Source organism: Trichosurus vulpecula, chromosome 8, assembly GCF_011100635.1.
Source record: "Trichosurus vulpecula isolate mTriVul1 chromosome 8, mTriVul1.pri, whole genome shotgun sequence".
NCBI lineage: Eukaryota > Metazoa > Chordata > Mammalia > Diprotodontia > Phalangeridae > Trichosurus > Trichosurus vulpecula.
Window position 1 is genome coordinate 83257040 of NC_050580.1, and position 19418 is coordinate 83276457.

Consider the following 19418-nt stretch of genomic DNA (forward strand, 5'->3'; position numbering starts at 1 on the left):
AGCCTGTGTAACCACAAGAGTAAAATTATGGATCCTTGACACACATAATAAGGCCCATGTTTGGAATTATGAGGTTATAAACAAGATTAAAACAGGATCCCTGCTCTCAGTGAGCTTTATAAGTATACCACTATCCTCCTCCATCTAGTGTACCTCCTCAGAGCCCATATAGTATGGGGCATAGTGTAAGCCATGGTCTGATTTGTCAATTAATCTGTCAGCAGCCACCCTCTGGGAACCCAATAGTCAGCTATTATCCATGTCTTCACATCTGCAGAATTGCATTGCCACAAGATGACCTTCAGTGTTAGGTAACTGACTGCATCTTCAGCCCTGGGGATCCTTTACAGATGTCAAATCTTCTATGTGGAGCACAGATAATGCTGATAAAACTAGCAAAGAAGGACAAGACACCTGTGGTAAATATGAATGTGAAGCCACACTGACAGGTTGTATAAATCACGCCCTTCAGAGTTACTTTGGCAAAAAAAAAAAATGCTGTTTTCATCTATCAGTGTAATGGCAGTAGAAATAATAAAAAAAAAAACCCTTCTGATCTGAGGTTCTTTAGATCCATGCTTAGGTTGGAATATAGTACTTTGTGAAGATTTGGTCTCCAAAAAAGTTAGTATTTCATGGTCCTTTGCTTAATATCGTACTGAATAAAGTTCAAACTCCTAAGCTTATTATTCAAGATTCTTCATAATCTGGCCTCGCTTGATTTTTCAATGCATTCCTTACCTAACTGCCTGCTGAATTCCTACCCTTCCTTTAACCACTCTAGTCCTTTATCAAGTGTTATGGTTACTTTGTGGCTCACTACCATCATCACCAGATTATAAACTTATGAGGGTGGAGGCATGTCTGAAATGAACAGTGCATTCTGGCCAGTATCTAGCACAATTCTGTGCATAAAGTAGGCAGTTAATAAATTTTTGAATTGAATATAGAAAAACTATAGCTTCAGATAGCACATTTGACTTCAATCAGCTGCTTTGAAAAAGGCTGCAGTTCAAATGAACAAAGATTTGGATAGATTAGTAGGGACCTGCCACGAGCAGTAGGGACACTAAAAACAAAACATGTTTTTGTGACACCATTTCAATGTCCGGATGGGAACAAGCACATTTCCTGATGAGACTCTTCCATTCCAGGGCAGTCTTCTTTTTTTTAATGGGACAAATATATTACCAAAGTTTTCCTGTGGATAATTGCCAGCTCTCAGATGCTTTTTATTAAGTCTTAAGTTGACCAAACATTTCACTACAGCAGAGGCGTTACATTTTTAAATCTGTGGCACTTAATACTCAGTTGATAAACTGGTTAGCAAAACACAGGAGGGAAAGATAACTGAGATTTATAAAGTAGATTCATACCCTATGGAGGTTTCCCTGAAGGAATCTTCAAATTTGTGTGTATGATTATTGTCTATCTGCACAGATACACACACACAAAATACATATACAAGTGTTAAGACTTCACAGGTCACATACTATGTGATCCTACACCATTCCAAACTGTGGGAGAAACAAGGGAACAGCTTTGGAAAACAGGAAAAGAGAAATGTACCTTTCTTTTCCCTTGCCCCAGCACCTCCTGCTTATTTCTGTCCATTCTCCTTCCCACCCTCCTATCTTGTGCTCTATCAAACCTCATAATTCCAAGCGCTCTGGTAGTGGGGCAGTAATTCGGTTCTTGTTTTCAGGAGGTGGAAGGGCTTAGGGATAAGGACTCTGCGCTCACTGCTATAGGATACTCCCTTTACCAATGGAGGATATCCATCACCTTCTCTAAAACTAACAGCCTTAGGGAGTTTCACTGAGAGATTAAGTGACTTTTGCAGGTAATACAACTAGTATATGACAGAGATGACATTTGAACACAGGTCTTGCTGGCTCAGAGACAAGCTCTCTATCCACTACACTACAATGTCTCTCTCTTTTTTCCAGGAAGCACAAAAAACATAAAAGAAATGCTCCATAAGACAGTCACCTCCTGCAATGGGTACACTTCGATATCCGTATTTCCTGACTGAATCATTTTCTCCCTTTTTCCTATAGATAATTACCTCAGACATTTCATATAGTGTTATATATATACAATTATTTCATACCTAAAAATGGAGTATTACCTACTAATCTAAATAGACAATAGGAGGCATATATGCTTTTTATTATCCTACTGAGTCTGCAATATGAAGGAGAGAAGAAAGAGGCAGAGTAAGATAGACAATATTTACACATAACAAAGGGTAAGCGTGCCCCCATAGGGGGCATCTGAATTCTAGGAACAATTTGCTGGTGACATTTTCCAATATAAGTTCAAGCCTAGAAGAACAATGCAGTTTTGTATTTGTTTAGGATGTACAAAATATAATAGAGGCTGTAAGAAAATAACTACTTTAACTTTTTCATTTGCTGGGTTGTCTCATACAAAAAGTGGAAATATAATTTTATTTACTACAAACCCCAAATCACTAATTTGAAGTTCAAATTAGTAAGCACCAAATGAAATACTTGACAACATTATAAGTGACCAAACCTACTGAGTAAATAAAAAAACAAACAAAAACAAACCTCAAGATAGTCTATACTTGTCAAATTCCTAAAGAACAACCAAAGTCAGGAGTTACAAAAGAGAGATTTTTTTTAAAAGCTAATTATTTAACTGAGCTCTTAAAGGTAGTTTAGACTTAACAGTAGAATGTTCCAGATTTTCTTCCACTTTTGACTTCTCCACAATGTTTACAATTCTGTTTTCTTTATCCTTTCTGGTAGACTTTTTACGCTGTAGATGTCAAAGAAAGAAAAAAATTAAACACAAATGTAACAAATATAATATCATACAAAATGTCACTTTAGACACTTTCTCAATGTATCCATCAATTGTGCTGATTTTATTCCCCCTCTCTCAAAAAAAAATACTATTTGTTATATAGGATGGCTCTAGGGGAAGAGGAAGGATACATGGGATAGTATGGTAACATAAGAAACAGAAAACATCAATAAAATTATTGTTAAAAATAATAAGCATTTACATTTTTAATAAAAAGACTCCCAATGAATTTTATTTTGTCAGGATCCTCATCCTTCCATAGATATCTCTTAAGAGGCTGTTAAAAAATCTTCATTGTGGTATTCAAACATCTCCACTGAAGCAAGCTGTAGGCTACCATCTTGGAGGTGAGGTGAGGCTTCCAAGTAAGGCGGTGACCAAGGCACAGCCCTGTCCTGGGCCCACAGATGCTCACTGAGTGAAGTGGGGGAGACTAATGTAGGCCTTTGGTAGATGCTCCTAGAGACATCCCATGGCAACTTAAATAAACCACTGAACTGAGTTTGTAAGCCCACAGGAACAGGATGGGAGAAAGGAAGAACTTTACCTTGACACTGATGGGGGTGCGTGGGGGTGTGGAGAGGAGGGTCCAGTGCAGCCACCTTTGCTTGAGTCAGTTACTTTGCTAAGGTGTTCAGCTACATGACTGCCCAAAGTTTTTGTTTTTGTCACTTCCCTATATCCTCCCAAACCATGCCCAAGCATGAAGCCCAGACTTTTCAAAAATTTTTAGGAAGCTTTCATTCTCTTTATTATTTATTTATGCAGACATTTCTTGTCTCTGTCTCCTGATCTATGCTCTCCCCCACCCTCATGTATAAAACACTTTACATACAGTATCTCCTTTGGGCCTTACAAACCTGAAGAAATACTATGTCCATTTTACAGATGAGAAAACTGAGCCTCAGAGACATTAAGTGATCTTTTGATCACAAACCTAGTAAATAAATATTTATTGAACTGAATAAAAGTTTCAAAGGTGAGACTCTAACTCAGGCATCCCCAACTCTCACTATGCTCTGTTCCCTTTCTAACTTAGGCTAGAGGTCTCCTACTCTTGTTTCTAGACTTGCTCCTCTCTGCATAGAAAATGGATCCTGAGACAGAAACAAAGATGGAAAATCTCTAGCCTTTGTATTAGATCAAGCTTTCAGCTTAATTTCATCAAATCATGAGTTTTCTAAAAGGTTTCTGCTTCTTGCTAATAATAAGATCGATAAATGTAGTTCCATACATACGGAAGAGAGTAAAATGCAGGTTCCAAAGTCCTGGACATCTTCTCATCATCATAATTTTCCCATGACCAATGTCCTCAGAGTCAGGAGATGAGGCTGGGTTCCCTGAACCCAGGTCAACGGAATTAGGAAAGAGACTGATATTAAGGTTCAAGCCACCGTGGGTTAGGGCAGGTGAGGTACTCAGAGATTGTTAGGGATGTTAGCTCTTCACACTGAGCTGTCTGATGGAGATTCTGATTAGTGGAGTTGGATGAAGGGATGTACCATCAAGTAGGTAGTGACTGAGAAGTAGGAGGTATGGCATAGTGTGTACAGCTAGGGTAGTCATCCTTTCTCTATCACACATCCCCAAAATATACTTTTAAAAAAGTTAACAACATAATTTTTAATGGAAATCTATTAAGAAGTTTTATCCTTGCAAACAAGACAGGATTTTAAAATCCAAGTTACCTAATTGTTTGGCACTGCGGTTTCACCAGGGGAAACTCCCAGTCCATCTCATAGGAAACCTACAGAGCTGCCTGGGCCTGAGGTTCAATGACTTGCCCTGAGCTCTGCCTTACTCCAAGGTGAGCCCTCCATTCACTAACTACTGCCGAGCCGTGGAATAGAAGAGTACCGGGGTCAGGAGTCAGCAGACTCAGGTTCAGAGTCTGGCTCTGCTATGTACCACCAGGATGATCTTATGCAAATCAGAGCTTATATGACCACTAACATTCACTGATAGTTCTTAATCCATGACCCTACTTGTATGACCTTAGGTCATATCTCTAGATCTGTTTCCCTCTCCGTAAAATGAGGGCATTGGACTCAATATCTAAAATCCCTTCCAAAATTCCTTAACTTGAATAGCAATTATGTTAGATACACCAGACAAAGCAACATCCTCTCAGAAGTGACATCATTAGTTACCTGGAAAAAAGGAACACCACCATTTATAGGATCACACATGTGTGTGCCCACTGTTGGCTCTTCACTTATGATGCTTTCACTAGTGAGCTCCAGAACAGGCTTCTCTTCCTCTGAGTCCTAAAAAAGAAAGATGGACTCAATCCAACAAGCATTTATGAAGCAGCCATTCAACACCTGTAGACACACACACTGTAAATACCCTTAAGCTTTACGTACAGTGCAGACACGAGAGACTCTCATGAGTAAGAACATACAGGAAAACTGAAGAGCCAGGTACACAAAATACATTGTAGGAAAGGAGTCTAAGGAGCCAAGGATGAAGAAAGAACAAAGGTGTTTGTACACATCACAGTGAAAAAGGACCACGGTGAAGGAGTGACAGGAAACTCTGATTCTGACACTTCATTTTACCTGAGTAGGGTCTTCCCTTGCTTTAGTAACCACTGTTGTTAATAGCTCGGGTTGTTTCTCTCTTAGCTGATTGAGGAGTTGCTCCCGAGGTTCAGTTCTCAGCAATGTGGATGGGTAGGAATAGGTTTTCCTCTGTGGGGTTGAACCTTTAGTGGACATTGCAAACAAATAAATGAATCAAAGCACCCAGAGAACTGAGATGTAAGTTTAGAGACCTTGCTTCTAGCCCCACATCTGCCATTCGTTGTTCCTTGTGCAAGGCCCTAATTTCCTCATATCTAAAGAGACTGGATGAGATGGTTTCTGAGGCTCCTCCTGGCTCTTACTACAGTGGCAGCATGATCATCATCTCAACTGCTGATACTGAGAGCTTCATATACTAGTCATTTGAGTCTTCCAACCCTGTGACATGGTAATGAGGATGATTTTTAAACAAACACACCAGAATTTAAAGACCCAAATGAATACTGTTCTTCAGAGCAGTCAGGCTAGCAAGGCAGGCATTTATTCTAATAATGGTGCCATTGTTTAAACAGTTTTAGAATACTTTTAACACTAATGTCAGAACTAATTTACAGGTCACACACAAAAGTTTTTTATTAATTTTGACACACTTCAACTTGACTACTAACCTTTTCATCACCTTTGGCTCCGAATTACTTTAAATTATTTACAAAAATTGCAGATACCTTCAATGTACAAAGCTTTGTCATAGCTGAAGATGTTCAAAAGAACATGCCATCAACTCTGAAGGCAATTCCTAGAGGAGTTTCAAAAAATATTTTGAGCAAATGGCTAAACTGATATTAATAACATAGCTTTTAGCCTTTTAAAGGTAACCACTTGAAATGCTTATAAGTTCTGGTATTTTGGGTTTAAAAATATTTTTTCCCTTAAATATTATCCAATCTTTTATTTTTCAAAAGCTTTTCTGCCCTTCACCACCTATTTTTCACTTGTTCAGAAAGTTAACAGTAAATTCTATCAGCTCTTTAGAAAAATAAAATAAAAACCACATTCCAATAGAATCTGAAAACCTTCAATGGCTCTCATTTTATAAAGCCAAATGCTTCTCTAACAGTCCTAGAGATTCTGGTTCTGGAGTCAGAGGATTTGGGTCACATACTACCTCTCTAACCTTTTGACTTCAGGCCACTTACCTCCCCTCTCTGGGTCTCAGTTTCAGGGGCTGGACTAGATGAGCTCAGCAGTCCCTAGCCCTAAATCAGTGATGTCTGATCTTCTATCATTTAGGATCTGGCTTCTATTTGCCAGCCTTATGTCACACTACCATAAGCCCTTTCTCCACCTCAATCAGGCCTGATCTTCAATGTCCTACAAATGGCCCCTCTCAGGCTTGTCTCTGAGCAGCTTTGCACATATGATTCCTCCTACCTAGTTTCATCCTATCCACTTTAAGTCACACTTCCTAGAATATATTATGTAAAGTGGAAGGAACTCTGAATCTGGAGCCAAAGGACCCATGCTCTAACACTAACTGTGCTGCTTGGAGTCTGTGTGGCCTTCCCGAAGCCACTGAACTTCTCTGAGGCTGCCTCTACTTCTGCAAAACAAGAAGACAGACCTGGATGCTTTCCAAACTCCCTTCCATTTCTGACATTCTGTAACCCTATGAAGTTTTTACTAATTACTCCAATCCATAATGATGTTTTGCTTCTCAGATGTCCCATGGCTGTTATGTGCAATGCCCCCCTTCCCATCTAATACTACATTAAATATAGTCCCATCATTCTCTATTGATGTCTTATACTTTGTGTTCTCATCACACCTAGCATAATGTTCATTATTCAGTAAACAAAAAAAGACAGGAATTTAATAAAATAAGAAATTTAATTCAGCCTCATATGCTACTGTAACAATATAACTTGGTTTCCCTCCTAAACTACCTGTTGGAATATCCAGTTTCAGGTCCTGATGCAAGAAGCAATTCAGTTTATTCCAGCCACTTTTCGTGATATTGTTTAGTTCTTGACTCTGTTCCACCAGCTTTTCCTTGTCATTGGTTATCTCATCATGAAAGGCAGTCAGCTGGCTGTCTTGTACTGCCTTTTGTCCAGTGACTTTTTCCATGATCTCTGAATTGGATGTAATACAACCTTGCTTTACAACCTAAAGAGAATATAAACGAAAATTTGCCAAAACAATCAGATTCGCAGGTTCTTTAAAACGGCATTTCTTCTTCTGACAAGTTGAAATGATGAACTTTTTTGATTCTCCTTTATGGGAATACTGGAGAAACGAAGGCTAAGGACTCAAGCAAGTGTTATATTCAAGAAAGTTAAGTCAAGCCACAAGCCAGTTACCAATTCTCTTTTGAGTGGCTACCAAGTACATGCTAGCAGACTAGCAGGGGCGAGGAACTTGCAGTCTCAAGGCCATAAATCCTTGGGGATTTGTTCAGTGAAGTTTGGATTCAGTCAAAGGGTCATACTTGGGGACCTATGATCATGGCCTCAAGGCTGCAGATTCCCCACACCTGACACTAGACACTTGGCACAATACTGAGGCAAAAAACTTGAAAGCGTAGTGGAAAAGTAGAAAGCACATATAAGCAAGGTGTTACACATTAGAGGGCGGGAGCATTCTATCTTAAGATGCTAATAAGCAATAAAAAATCCAAAGGTAGGTAGTAGGTATAACCCATTTAGGCTTCTTAATTACTAGACTTCAGACAAGAGAGTAGTTAATCAAAGCATGAAATCAGGCTCACTTACTGTCACAGTTACGCATTAAGGGCAAGCTCAAAAAGGAAATGGTTGAATCACTTCAGAAAGAAATGTACTTTTAATGTAAATTCCTAGACAAAAATATTCAATCTTCTGACTAATAATTTTCTCCTCAAAGTAGGCTCCAGTTAAAAACATTACCTTTAGTAAGTTATCAAGTTCTGCTTTCCTTTTGTGTAAGCCAGATATCCATTTATCTGAAAAGTGGACAGTACTTGTATTTACATCATTATACCACTGTTGGCTCTCCTCTGACATTGTTTTAATGCTGCAACTGAGCTGCTCACAATGTCTGATAGACTCTTCAACCAACTCAGCACTTTGATGGTTAAAATGCCTGAGCTCTTGTGACAAATCATCAGAAACAACAAGGAATTTTTTGTTGTGAGAAGCTGTACTGCTTATGATGTCCTTGGAACGCCTGTGAGAAAAAAAGGGCAAAGCTGCAATTACGGATACCTGATAAAATATGAAATGTGATTTTTTGCATGGTTCGTAAATCAGCACATTTTATTTACAACTTTTTTACTGGTTGGAGATGAGATTTATGACTTGAGTAGGGAGATGAAACCAAGAGGCTATGACTATTTCTTTGTGAATCAGGGAATCTCTGTCCACTTTTTCATATGCACCTGGTCTTTTGAGGTTTCCTCTACCAGCAGATCATCATTTCTGTTTCCTGTACTTTCTCCCATGACTACAATTCTTCTTCCCCACTCTGAGGCTTGCCTAACCTGTAGGTCACTTACGGAGACCCTTGGCTGTACACCTCCCCTGACTGAAGTCCCACACACCATCAACAGAGCTTCATAATAATTGGAGGTTAGATTTTCCTTTCAAGGCATAGACTACTTCACCAATATTCCACTTCATCAAATTCTTATTGAAACTTTGATATTTGCTCACCTTCCATCCCCCATGGCGAAGAATGCTCCTCCACTCTGCTTCCCCAATCTTTCTTGTCCTGAGCCCCTGCCCTCGGCAAAACCCTGCTTCCTCCAGCCATTCTCTAAAACTCTCAGTCCTGCCTCTAACTCAAACCAAAACCACTCTTGCTTGCCCTTCTACTGTGCTCTCTGGAACTCACTGCTCTGTCATAAACAGAATTTTCCTATATCTCTTACCCCTTAATTGTTCCTTTTACATAGCTATCCCCTAAAGAGACCACAGCCCCCTCAAAACTTTTAGCAGGCTCTTTCACATACACATTCAGGCCTCTCACGCCTTTAAAAACAAAACAAAACAAAACTATGCCTTTGATGCCACCATGTCCCTCTTTGTTTTCCCCTGCCAAACTTCCTGAACAAGCAGTCTGTATTTGTTGTTTCCACTTTTTCACCATCCACTCGATTCTTTGTAATCTGGATTCCACTTTGACCATTCTATTGAAATGGGTCCCAAATTTCACCAAACAATAATTATAATAACTAACTTTAATAGAATGCATTCAAATTTGCAAAATGCTTTACAGATGTTATATTGTTAAGCCTTGCATCAATCTGGTGAAGTAGGTACTACAATATTAGCATGCCCATTTTACAAAATACCAGAATGCCAAATACAACGGGCTTTTCTCAGCCCTTATCTTCCTTGACATCTGCAGAATTTGGCATTCATTGCTAACCTTCCTCTGGGCAGCTGGGTGGCGCAACAGATGGAGCACCAAGATTTCTCTTCCTGAGTTCAGATCTGGTCTCAGACATTTACTAGTTAGTTATGTGACCCTGGGCAAGCCACTGAACCCTATTTGCCTCAGTTTCTTCATCTATAAAATGAGCTTGAGAAGGAAATGGCAAACTACTCCAGTATCTTTGTCAAGCAACCTTTCTTATCTTCTTGACACTTGAATCCACTGGATTCCACAAGACCATATCACCATCATGATTCTCCAACAGCTTCTATCTGTGCCATCTTGATTTTCCCCTTTCATGGGTGTCTTCTTCCTTATATCCCATTAATGTTAACCTTATTTCTTGGTGTTCTTCTCTTCCCTGTGTACATCATCATCCCATAGGTAATCATCACTTCTATGCAGAAGGTTTCCAAATCTCGTGCCCTGATGTCTCTCCCAAGCCTCAGGTTTACATTTCCAGCTGCCAACTGCACATTTCCAACTTGACATTTCATTGCACCTCAAGACAGGTCAAACCAAGTTTCTTTGAGTTGCTTTTCTCCACCAATGACAGTACCATTCTCCTAGTCACCCAGGCTGAGGACATCAGTCGTCTTTGACTCTTCCTTTTTCTTCTTCCACCAACTGACAAGTTCTACTAATTTTCTACCTCCATAATTTTTCTTGCAAAATTTCTATGCTATCATTATTCCACTTCAGACCATCATTATCTTTCACCTGGACTACCATGGTGTAAGACCTTACCCCCACTATTCTCTTACCCTCCAATCTGTTTACTATACTAGTGCCAGACTAACCGTTTTAACACACAGATCTGATCAAATCACTGCTGCTAGCACACTTTTAATGGCTTGTCACAGACTACCAAATAAAATTGGAACTTCTTGGCCTGGCATTCAAGTCTCTCCACAATCTGGCCTAAACAAACCTAGCCTTCTCTCAAATGACTTCATCTCATAAACATCCCCCACATTCTTGAATATTCACTGTCCCTTAACATGCCACACTCTCTCACAGCTACAGCTTTGCCAGTGTTGTTCCTTAAACTTGCAATATTCCCTGTACCCCACTATCTGCCTGTTGATAGAATTCTATCCCATCTTTCAAGACCCAGCTCAAATTCAGAACCTCTAGGAAGCCTTTTCTAACTTCCCAAGCTGGAACTCTCTCTGTTATCTGTTTTTTCTCCCTTTCAAAAATGTTTTATTGATGTACTTAAAAAACCATCACTGTCTCTTCCAAATGATATCCCTCAAACCCTCCCTTGAAACAAATAAATACAATCAAATCAAACAAATCAACACGTTGGCTATACCTCATTTGATCTTGTAGCACTTTATACTTATTCTAATTTGCACTTTATTTGGTTCTCTCTCTCTCTCACCTCTAAAAGACTACAGGCTTTTTCAGGGTAGGGATTATGTATTATTTATCTTTTAGTAGAGGTCAGACCTGGAATCATGAAGGCCTGGGTTCAGATCCTGACTCTGGTACTTATGAGCCATGGTATCAAAGACAAATCAGCTCACCTCTGTGCGCCTTGGTTTCCTCAACTGTAAAATGTGGCTAATAATTATAGTACCGACTTCTCAGGGATATTGCTGAGTCTCAAAAGAGAAAATGTACGGAAAGGGCTTGTAACTTTTAAAGTGCTATACGTCAGCTACTAGTGAGCTCTTTACTTCGTACTATATATACCCATGACCAAATAATTTCAAATCAAAGGATTTTGATTTGAACATTGATTGAAATAAAAGGAAAATGCTGAAAAGTCCCATTTTAAGTATTAAAAAGGCTTATAAAAAACTATTTTTAAAAACAGCATTATCCACATCTGTCAACATGTTGAGGTAGCACCGTAAAACCAAACACTACAGTCAAATTGTGGAGAGAATTAACTATTAGAAATCTTCTTAGAAGCAATTCAGTGTATAATGGTGAGAGTAAGGTATCTAGATATCTCCTGGGAAGAGCCAACTAAAATTGTCATCAGAATATTACATCATAGTATAAACTTTTGGCACTGTAAAATGTTATAAAGGTATGATCTGACAAGTGAAAACAGAAGGGCAACAGTCATTACATAATCTAGAAAAGGGAGAGCTGAAGGATAACAATTGATCATCATTCCCAAAATGATTTAGGATAGAAGGATGCTTGGGAAAACCATGCCCATTTTTTAAGAATGAAATATCCTGAATAGTAATTCACAGCATTAGCAGAGATGATAGAAATACTTAACAACAACTAAGTCCCTTGGCTCTGATTGAGTTTTCAACACTGATAAGGAATCTTTTGCTATATAACTTGGTTTTCATGATTGAATATATTCACCACTAAGAAAGTGATTCTCGAAATAAGCACACATCCGATTGTAAATTAACCCCTTATTACAAGACTTTATTTCTTTGTTTCTAGGATATATTATTAACAGAAGGACCAGATTACCTGCACATGGGGAACTTTGGGGTAAAGAGACTCAATGATGCTCTTGGGCATTGCAGGATGAAGTAGCATCAATAAAGTAAATAGCTTTTGAATACCAAAGATCTGCAAGGATGGCTAATCACTTGACTTTCACCCATTTCATTGTTCCAAATGTATAAAGCACTCAATTTGGGAAAACAAACACATTATAAAAATACACTGTGAGAACTTAAAAAACAAAATATATTTTAAAAAATTATTTTATCAGTTTAGATAGGTAGAAATGCTAAAGAAAATGATCACTATCCTTTTTTTTTTTTGATCACTAGCCTTTTAAAGAGCAATAATAAATCTGATGTCCATTACCTAAATGAATAATAAGGTTGTATGACCAGCACCATGTCTCTCAACAACCTAGTGAACATATCCATCTGTTCTAAATTCCTTCTTTGTATCTAGGATCAAATGCAAAATCCTCTGCTTGGCATTTAAACCTGGGCTCCAGCCAGAAAGTCTGTGATAGCAAAGAATGACTTGCTATTATTTATATTCTTAATACTTAGCATAGTACCTGGCACAACTAAAATCTTAATAAATAGCTTTTCATTAATTAATTCATCCAAATGACTACAAAACAAGAGCTAATGATCCATGTTATCCTTTTATATCAATCCTATTTCTAAATTTCTAACAAAATTCTTTTCAAGGGCTTACATGAAATTTATGTTGAATCAAATATTTTAGTTTATAGATGTTACTAAAAATAATTACAAGAAGGAATGAAAAACATCTTACTGTTGTGTATTTTCTTGAATATTTCTGAGTGGATTCTTGATATTTCCACATGCTTCCTCCAAGGCAGAGAATCTTTGTTCCCAAAGATTCATTAACTGACAAAGTTCCTGTAGGTGAAAAAACCCCTCAAATTACATAATTAAACAAATAGTTAGCTTTTGAGTGACTAATTAGAATAATGGAGTAAAGCAATGATATAGATAACAAAAGGGGAGAAGTAATCCTAAGACCAAATAGAAAATCTGTGGCCCAAGGAGTTGAAGTGACTCATCTAAGGTTCTCGCAATCAGTAAGTGGTAGAGATAGAACTTGAACTTGGCTCTCTTGACTCCCAAAGTCAAGTGCCATTCCTTCAACCACATGAGGAGCTATCAATTTAGAGTGAACACATGAGGCATTCTGCAAATGCCAATGCTAAAAGTCTTCTCATATCAAAGGCTGAGACCAAACTGAATTACGCTGGGTTAACAGCGTGATTGTAGCTCCCTTGCCATAGTTTCTTCTCAAGATTATAACAAAAGTAGGATCTGGCATGATTTCTTTAAAGTGTTTTAAAGCCTGTCTGGAGAAGAACAGATGCAGAAGTCCTGGGGCTGGGGAGTTCCTGCCGTCCTCTTGGCCTCATTTCCCACCCAAGGCAACTTGCACTGGAGAAAAAAGTTGTCTCAAGGTTCCTCTGTCAGATTTGGTTCGTGGAGCAACATCCCCACCTGCTGGTATTTTTAGGCACTCATTGCTGAAAGCCTAATGTGGTATTACATGCACATCTGCTTTATAAATGGGTTTTGATCAAGTGGTTCTTTCTCTACACTCATGGTTCAAAATCTCCCTGATTTGAAAGAAGCCACAAAGTGCTATGATAAAGTCATAATAGGAGTTGGAGAATGCATGGAATAAGCTGAAGAGCTAGAAAATTGTGTCTCCCCAGAAATTTTTTTATCAACAACTTGGTCTAAATATAATAAGAAGAACTCAAAAGCATTATTTAGTTGACTGCATGGTTTGAATACTTCACCAGTCATGCAGAGCAAGAAGGGACTAAGAAACGTCAAGCTGGCTGTATAAGAGACTATTCAGATCACCCTAGCAAGACAGAACAATCACTAATAATCAGTAATTATTAAAATGTACCCAGGGCAAATTGTATGAAAGTTGTCTTCTAATCAACTTTTAAAGACAGATCCAGGTGTTTGGGGGAGGCATCAGGAGAGACTGGACAGAGGGTCCAGTCAGAAAGATTTCAAGACATCACAAGGGTCCAGCCCCACTGAGAAGGTCACTTCAGGAGAAGGCTTCCTATTAACTAACTATTCTTGCTCAGCTGAGCTGTCTTCTATCTGCTGAGGAAGTACAACTCCTATCAATTCCCTCTACATTTCTGGAGCCCTAAGGCAGAGGCTCAGTCACCCCACCTTAGTTATAATATTGAGAAGAAAGACAAAGTAGAAAACAAGCCTCTCTGCCTTCATTACAGAGCTGAGGAACTAAAGGTGTGGAATATTTCATATACTGACATAAGTGGTTTAAGTGTGGGTTCGTTTTGCTAAACTGCTTCCCATCTTAAAAATCTTTGTTACAAGGGATACCTTGCTGGATAAGGGATGGTGGGAAGGACGTTAAAAAAAATCAACATGAAGTTAAAGAAAAAGTATTGATAAAAAGAAGCTAAAAACTTTCCATTTTCAAGAGCTGTTATAGTCTTCCTTTTTATTATCATACTGCTAATCTTTCCCTTTTGACCTCATCTTTTAGCCTGATGTAAACAATACTGTCTTCTGTCAATAATACTGGGGATAGTGTTCTGCATACCGTAAACATGCTGACTGATTAACTTTAAGTAGGCTATTTCCAATTGCTAGAGATTAAAGAATTTCTTTCCTTTTTTAGGTCTCCCCTATCTCACCCAGGCTGAAAATACAGTGGCTACTCACAAGCCTGAACTAGCACTTTGCCCTGTTCAATTTTTGACCTGAGTTGATTTATTCTTCCTTAGGCAAATTGGTAACATTCTACTTTTGGGGGCTTATGACATTGATGTGGGACTTGGTGAGGACACCAGATCAGCATGGGATGCTATGGCTCAGAACTCTGGAGCTCAAGAGATGTGCCACCTTCAGCTTCCCTGGTGGCAGGGATGACAAGCATCACATCCAGCTACAGTAAAGAGTCTGAAGGGCATTAGTAACTTTGAAACTTTTTAAAATGCTAGTTTTAGAATGCTTACATTTCTTCCAGCAAATGTGATCCATCAAATTACCCTTGCCCTCATAAAAGCAGCTGTTCATTTGATACCTGTGATTGGGTTTGCTTCACTGTCTTCAGTTCATTCATTAAGGTTTCACAATGCTTCTGAGATTCTGCCAAGGACGCATCAGTATTGTCCTGTAGTTCATGTAGACTTTTACACAGTGTGCTGAGAAAGTCATCCACTTCCTTTTTTTGATCTTCTATCTTTGAAGAAAAAGGATTTAGTTTCTTTCTTAATCTGAGGTTCACTTTCAAATATTAAAAATGAAACATTTATTACCTTATTGGCTACTGGCAGAAGACTCTTGAATTTACAATTCATTTGACAATTGAATTCCAACAGAGACACCACCAGAGGGGAAAGAGTCATTTCCAGTGATTTATCAAGCTGAGTTTTATGTTCTTCCTAGGGTAATAAAAACAAACAAACACACACACACAGAGGCATTAATCTTCTAAATGCTCCAAACTAGGACCATTAAATTAAACTTAGTTAAGAAATTCTAGAAATAACTGGTTAAATATTCATTACTGCATAAACTACACAGTTTCTGCCTTTGAGGAGCTTACATTCAGGGGCAGGGCTGGGGCGGGGGTGGGGGGAGAGGAACATGCATTTAAGTAAATACAAATTATTTAACTACAAAATTTAAAGAGGGAAAGTTAATGGGGGGGGGGGCAAGGGAGAGGCAGTGATAGTTGGCAGTCACAAAAGGCCTTGCTATGTACCTCAAGTGCTCTATGAAAGAAGCTTCAGGTAGCCAGAGGTAAGGAAGAAATACATCTCAGACATGGGAAATCATTGTACAAAGGCAAGAGAAATGGCATGGGCAAAAGCTAAGTGTTTTACAAATATTATCTCCACCCTAGGGGGTAGGTGCTATTACTGTTTTACAGTGGAGGAAACTGAGGCAGACAGAAGTGAAGTGACTTGCCCAGTCACACAGCTAAGTTTCTGAGGTCATATTTGAACTCAGGTCTTCCTGATCCCAGGACCAGTACTCTATCTACTGTGCTATCTATCCACCTGCCTCTAGGTGAAGAGCAGAATGAAGTAATGTTAGAAATATTAGAAAAGTGGTGACAGCCAGCTTGGGAAGGGCTTTAAATACAGGAGTTTATCCTGGAGGTCAAATGTACATTTCAGAAATATCACTTTGGATCAGGAAAGGACTAGAAGCAGGGAGACCAACTTAGAGACTAATAGAGAAGTCTAGGTGAGAGGTGAAGAGGGCAGTACATTAGCAATTTTGATTTAAAGATCTTTCCCACCCATTAATAGGCCACGTAACTTGCTTACGTCACAGGAAGCCTAAGTTACATGTGGTGGGAGGAGCTTCTTGTCAGGAAAAGGAAGTTATGTCACGGAAAATGCTGGGAGAAAGAGAGAGAAAGACAATATGGCTGCTGGTGGCTGCCTACATGGTTGTTAGAACTGAACAGGCTGACTTAGCTGTGCTGTGAGTTTGTTTTGGGGAAGACCCCAGCAGGGGGTTGGAGAGGTTTTGGGATGTTGAGGCTCCATGTTGTGATTTTCTGAATTGAATGTTTTGGATTCCTTGCTGTTATGATGAAGTGGACTGACTGACTGTGGGAGCTAAGCATTTGGTTATGGGATCTGGTTCTCTGGTGTCTGAATAAATGGTTTACATCTTCTACCTTCTATGTGGAGAGTCTCATATACTTTGCGATACAGAACCACAGAGGCATTTTGACAATTATCATCCAAGTTGTTATTATTGCCTTACTGTTTCAGGCAGAAATGAGAAGAGAGAAGAGGGGATGAATGAGGGATGGGGAAGAAGGATAGGAAAAATGTGGTGACTCCTCATACCTAAGAGCTGAGGGAGAGAGAAGAGTCAGACGCAAACCTTGTGACCGGAAAGGTGATGATGCCCTCAACAGACGTGGAGAAGTCTGAAAGAGGGATAAGTTTGGGGGTACATTTTACACATCCTATAGGCTATCTATAGGATGTCCTAGCATTAGTCAGCTGGCAGAGGATGAAGTGGATAGACAGTATCATGGAAGCAATGAACATGAGTTTGGACAGACTTTGGGGGATAATGGAGGATAAAAGGGCATGGTATGCTGTGATTCATGGGTTCACAAAGAGTCAGACATGACTGAACAACAACAGTACCTACATATCCCAGAGTACTAAAAGAATCACCAAATGTTAGAGCTGAAAGAGATTTTGAGATTTAGTTCAATTTCTTCATTTTATATATAGGTAAGGAAGATGTGACCCAGGAAAGTTTAGTGACTTACCCAAGGAAATAGATGAAAAGATGAAAGTCATTGGTGGGCATTCATCTGTTTTTTCAGAATAATATGTACAAAAATGGATAGAGGAGTTACATAAAGACAGGAAAGGGACCTAATATTCTGGTAAGAAACAAGAAAGGCAATCCTGGAAATTACAGGTTTGCAAGGTAGCTATACTTGGAAAACCAATGGGAAAGAAAAAAACTACCACAAAATCATTTGGCAAAAACTTGGAAGAGGACACCGAGTAATATCACCATTTAGCATGGTTTTGGGGTGAGTCCTGTCACACTAACATAAACTCATTCTAAGGCATTGATAAGCCTAGAATCATGGGGAATAAGAGGATGTTATATTTTCTCTTTAGCAGAGTACCTTACACATAGTAGGTATTTAATATAAAAAATGTTTGTCAGACTTAAAAGGAACTGAATTTAGCAAGGTTTTTGATTTTGTTTCACACAACTTCATCAATAAACAGAAATCACAAAATCAAGTAAATGTACCACTGCTTGCAAGGCTGTACCAGGAGTGGAGAACCTGTGGCCTCAAGGCCACACTTGGCCCTCTAGGTCTTTGGGCATGGCCTTTTAACTGGGTCCAAGTTTTACAAAACAAAGCCTTTTATTAAGGGGATTTGTTCGGTGAAGTTTGGATTTAGTCAAAGGGCCACACTTGAAGACCGAGAGGGCCGCAGGTTCCCCACTCTTGGGCTATACTCAATAGAATCAAATGGCTCAAATATATAACACTAACCCCTACAAAGACACTACATATTATCTAATTTTTTTTAAACCAATCAAACACATTAACCACTAGGCACTGTGATCTGGATGATGGGAAAAAGACTTGCTTATGAATTCTGGAAATGACCTTGTACTAAGCAAGATAAACAGATGGCACACACCCTGGAAAACAGATCTATAATCCATGACCAAAAAAGTTTACATATATGTATATATATGGGCATATAACAGTTTTCTGGATACAAATAAAATTATTCAGATACAAAACTGGGAAAGAAGAGATATACAAATTCTGCTAGAAAAAGAGTTACATGAACTTTAATGAAATAAGAGGGTAAAATTAAAATTTTTTCCATTTGCCTTGAATGGACCAATATTAGATGTAGCTTTTCTGTACTGGCAGACAAGAAAAGAAGATGAGATATATATACACATGGCTACTGGAACGAGAATACTTTATAACACCAAGAACACAAAGAGTTGCTTCCTATAGTCCTAGAACTGCAGAAACATTATGATACTTGAACATCTTTTTATAATGCTGTAGCTTTTAAAGTAGTTACCTCATATTCTTGCCAGGCCAGAAAAGGTCAATGATTAATACTGGCTTCTGTCAGAGAAGGGAGACCAGCAATCCTAATGTCCGCTGGCTCCAAAGGAGTTCTTCTACACTGTACCCATTTGAATATGAACTAGAGCTATGGTTACTTAACCAATGTGTGGATCCTGCAAATATATCCTGATCCCTTGAAGACACCTGCCCCTCATTTCTAGAGTATTAAATTATTATTATCTCTTTACTTTTAATTTTATAAATCAGAAGAGTGTAGGTGAATGTGTGTGGAGGAGGATGGGGGGGACATGGAGTAAGAGGAGGCTGTTTCCACAGCAGGTTTATTCATTTGATGTCAATTATTTGGTTTTGTTTTTTAAGAAAAAATGAAACCACATCTATTTCAAATATCACATTAGTAACATCTCATCATTATAGTATTATAATAGTATTTAGTATTGCAGTTCACATTTATAAACTGATTCAAAATTTGCAAAGTCCTTGATCCACATTATTGTATTTGACTGCTATCACGATAAAGTCTCTATGGTGACTATATAGCTTAAATTGGAATGCTTGACCATCAACACTGTTTCATAAGAGGAC

The 19418-nt window shown here is 38.6% G+C and overlaps 1 protein-coding gene across 1 annotated transcript in view; it reads right to left on the reverse strand.

The window, feature by feature from the left end:
- Nucleotides 1-2638: 2638 nt before the first annotated feature.
- The window catches only part of KIF11 (kinesin family member 11), a 57202-nt gene continuing 40422 nt past the window's right edge, over nt 2639-19418 (reverse strand). Inside the window, exons 15-22 of the mRNA XM_036735693.1 lie at nt 15526-15651; nt 15291-15449; nt 12999-13105; nt 8285-8564; nt 7304-7526; nt 5397-5542; nt 4986-5102; nt 2639-2787 (exon numbers count right to left, since the gene is read on the reverse strand). Of these exons, the coding sequence (XP_036591588.1) occupies nt 2656-2787; nt 4986-5102; nt 5397-5542; nt 7304-7526; nt 8285-8564; nt 12999-13105; nt 15291-15449; nt 15526-15651 (1290 nt within the window). The 3' untranslated portion in view covers nt 2639-2655. The remainder of the gene's footprint in view (nt 2788-4985; nt 5103-5396; nt 5543-7303; nt 7527-8284; nt 8565-12998; nt 13106-15290; nt 15450-15525; nt 15652-19418) is intronic.